This window comes from Charadrius vociferus, unplaced genomic scaffold, assembly GCF_000708025.1.
Source record: "Charadrius vociferus isolate BGI_N301 unplaced genomic scaffold, ASM70802v2 scaffold484, whole genome shotgun sequence".
Classification (NCBI taxonomy): Eukaryota; Metazoa; Chordata; class Aves; order Charadriiformes; family Charadriidae; genus Charadrius; species Charadrius vociferus.
This window is the reverse complement of record NW_009648074.1, coordinates 1145583-1147534: the sequence shown is the minus strand read 5'-3', so window position 1 is coordinate 1147534 and position 1952 is coordinate 1145583. Positions and strand designations below refer to the sequence as shown.

The window sequence follows — 1952 nt, the reverse complement described above, 5'->3', positions numbered from 1 at the left end:
TGGGGAAGGGACCCCGGCCGCGGGGCCAGCCCCCGCTCGCGGGAGCGGGCAGCGGCGGGAGGGAAGGCTTCGCCGCCGTCCCATTGCTCCGCTTGCAGATGTAGGGAAGCGCCGGCAGGGACTTCTGGTCCCCCAAGTCGTGTGTGGGGAGGGACAGGCTGGGCGTGACCCCACCACCACCACCGCACCGGGGCAGGGGTGTCTCTGCTCAGCCTGCGGCCCCCCAGAGCCCCGGCACGGCCGGATCCGGCCCCTCACCTCTGCTGGCCGTCATGTACACGCACTTCTTGTCCTTGTTGATGGGACGGGGCTTGCCGGGCGCCCAGGAGACGAAGTTGAGGAGGGACCCATCAGACCACCTGGGAAAGGTACCGGTGGGAGCACGAGGCCGAGCGGTGACTTGGCGAATGGGCCAGTTGCATTGCCCTAACTGGGAGCGTGCCCCACCGCTGCCGTGAGGAACCCCCATCCCAGCACCCCAGGATGAGACCCCTGAGACGGAGGCACTGAGCCACAGTGCTACGGGAGCTGGGGAGGGTGGCATGGGGACGTGCAGGGCGGTGGTGGCTCCGTCTCCGACTTACTTGAACCTCCCGTCGTTCTCGTAGGTGTGCAGCCCGATCCACCAGTGCTGCTCCTGGCCCCTGGAGAACTGCACGCCCGGAGAGGACACATCGGTGCCCCGCAGGGACTGGGTGTCCTTGGGGACAGCCATGGCCACCCTGGGCACGGGCAGCCCCCCTGCAGCTTGCACAGCGGCAAAAAGCATCACCTTGCCGAGCCCCAAACCCACACCCAAGCACCGGCAGCTGCCACGGCGCACCCCCGCGGGTGCCCGCCGCAGAGACAGGCTGTGCCCAGATAATGTCCCTCCAGCAAAGGATGGAAGAAGCTGGGGAGGGAGCAGCCCAGGGAGGCAGCGGAGCCCGGGGAGGTCCCCGTCCCGCCGGTACCTTCTTCAGGTTCTGGCCCAGGAAGCGCAGCTCGGCCTCGCCATGCACCGACGCCAGCTCAGCCTGGAACCAGCTGCAGATGCGCTGCGCCTGCACCCACGTCGAGTGGTGCTCAAAGAACTTGTACTCGGCCTCCTGGTACTTCACCCACTCTTTGCTGCCTGCAGGCAGGGACCGGTGTCACACCGGGGCTGTGCCACCCTCTGCCCAAGGCCACCAGCGCCTGCCACGCTGTCCCTCCGTCCCTCGCAGGTTGGGCTGCTTTGCTTTTGCCCCTCTCCCTCCCTCCTACGACCCCACGCAGGAGCTGTCCTCCTCCGGGTAACGCTGCAGGGATGTCCTGCGGGGACTATGACGCAGTGGCAGATGCCCGGGGAGGACAGGACGGTCTACACTGGACAGACACATGGCCATGGCCAACGCACCTTGGGTCGTGATCTCCGGCTCCTTCACGTCAGCACCTGGCGAAAGGGCAATGAGAGGCTGTCAGCGGGACGCGGGGCTGGGATGCTCCCGCTGATCACAGAATCACAGAATTTTCAGAGTTGGAAGGGCCCTCTAGAGATCACCCAGTCCCACTCCCCCGCTAAAGCAGGACTGCCCAGAGCACATCGCTCAGGACTGCATCCAGGCGGGTCCTGAACATCTCCAGAGAAGGGGACTCCCCCACCCCCTGGGCAGCCTGGGCAGTGCTCTGTCACCCCAACCGTAAAGAAGTTCTTCCGTGTGTTGGAACGGAACTTCCTCTGTTCCAACTTGTGCCCATCCCCCCTCGTCCTGTCACTGGGAACCACCGAGAAGAGTGTGGCTCCATCCTCCTTCAACCCACCCTTTAGGGACTTGTACGCCATAATAAGGTCTCCCCTCAGCCTTCTCTTCTCCAGGCTAAAGAGTCCCAGCGCTCTCAGCCTTTCCTCATACGGGACATGCTCCAATCCCTCCATCATCTTGGTTGCCCTTCGCTGGACTCTCTCCAGCAGTTCCCTGTCCCTCTTGAAC

General features: G+C 64.9%; 1 protein-coding gene across 1 annotated transcript in view; it reads right to left on the bottom strand.

Annotated features, from left to right (window-relative positions):
- MRC2 (mannose receptor, C type 2) overlaps nt 1-1952 on the bottom strand; it is a 21135-nt gene that overhangs the window by 3815 nt on the left and 15368 nt on the right. Inside the window, exons 16-20 of the mRNA XM_009883855.1 lie at nt 1379-1414; nt 954-1114; nt 585-652; nt 259-359; nt 41-141 (exon numbers count right to left, since the gene is read on the bottom strand). Coding sequence (XP_009882157.1) covers nt 41-141; nt 259-359; nt 585-652; nt 954-1114; nt 1379-1414 — 467 coding nt within the window. The remainder of the gene's footprint in view (nt 1-40; nt 142-258; nt 360-584; nt 653-953; nt 1115-1378; nt 1415-1952) is intronic.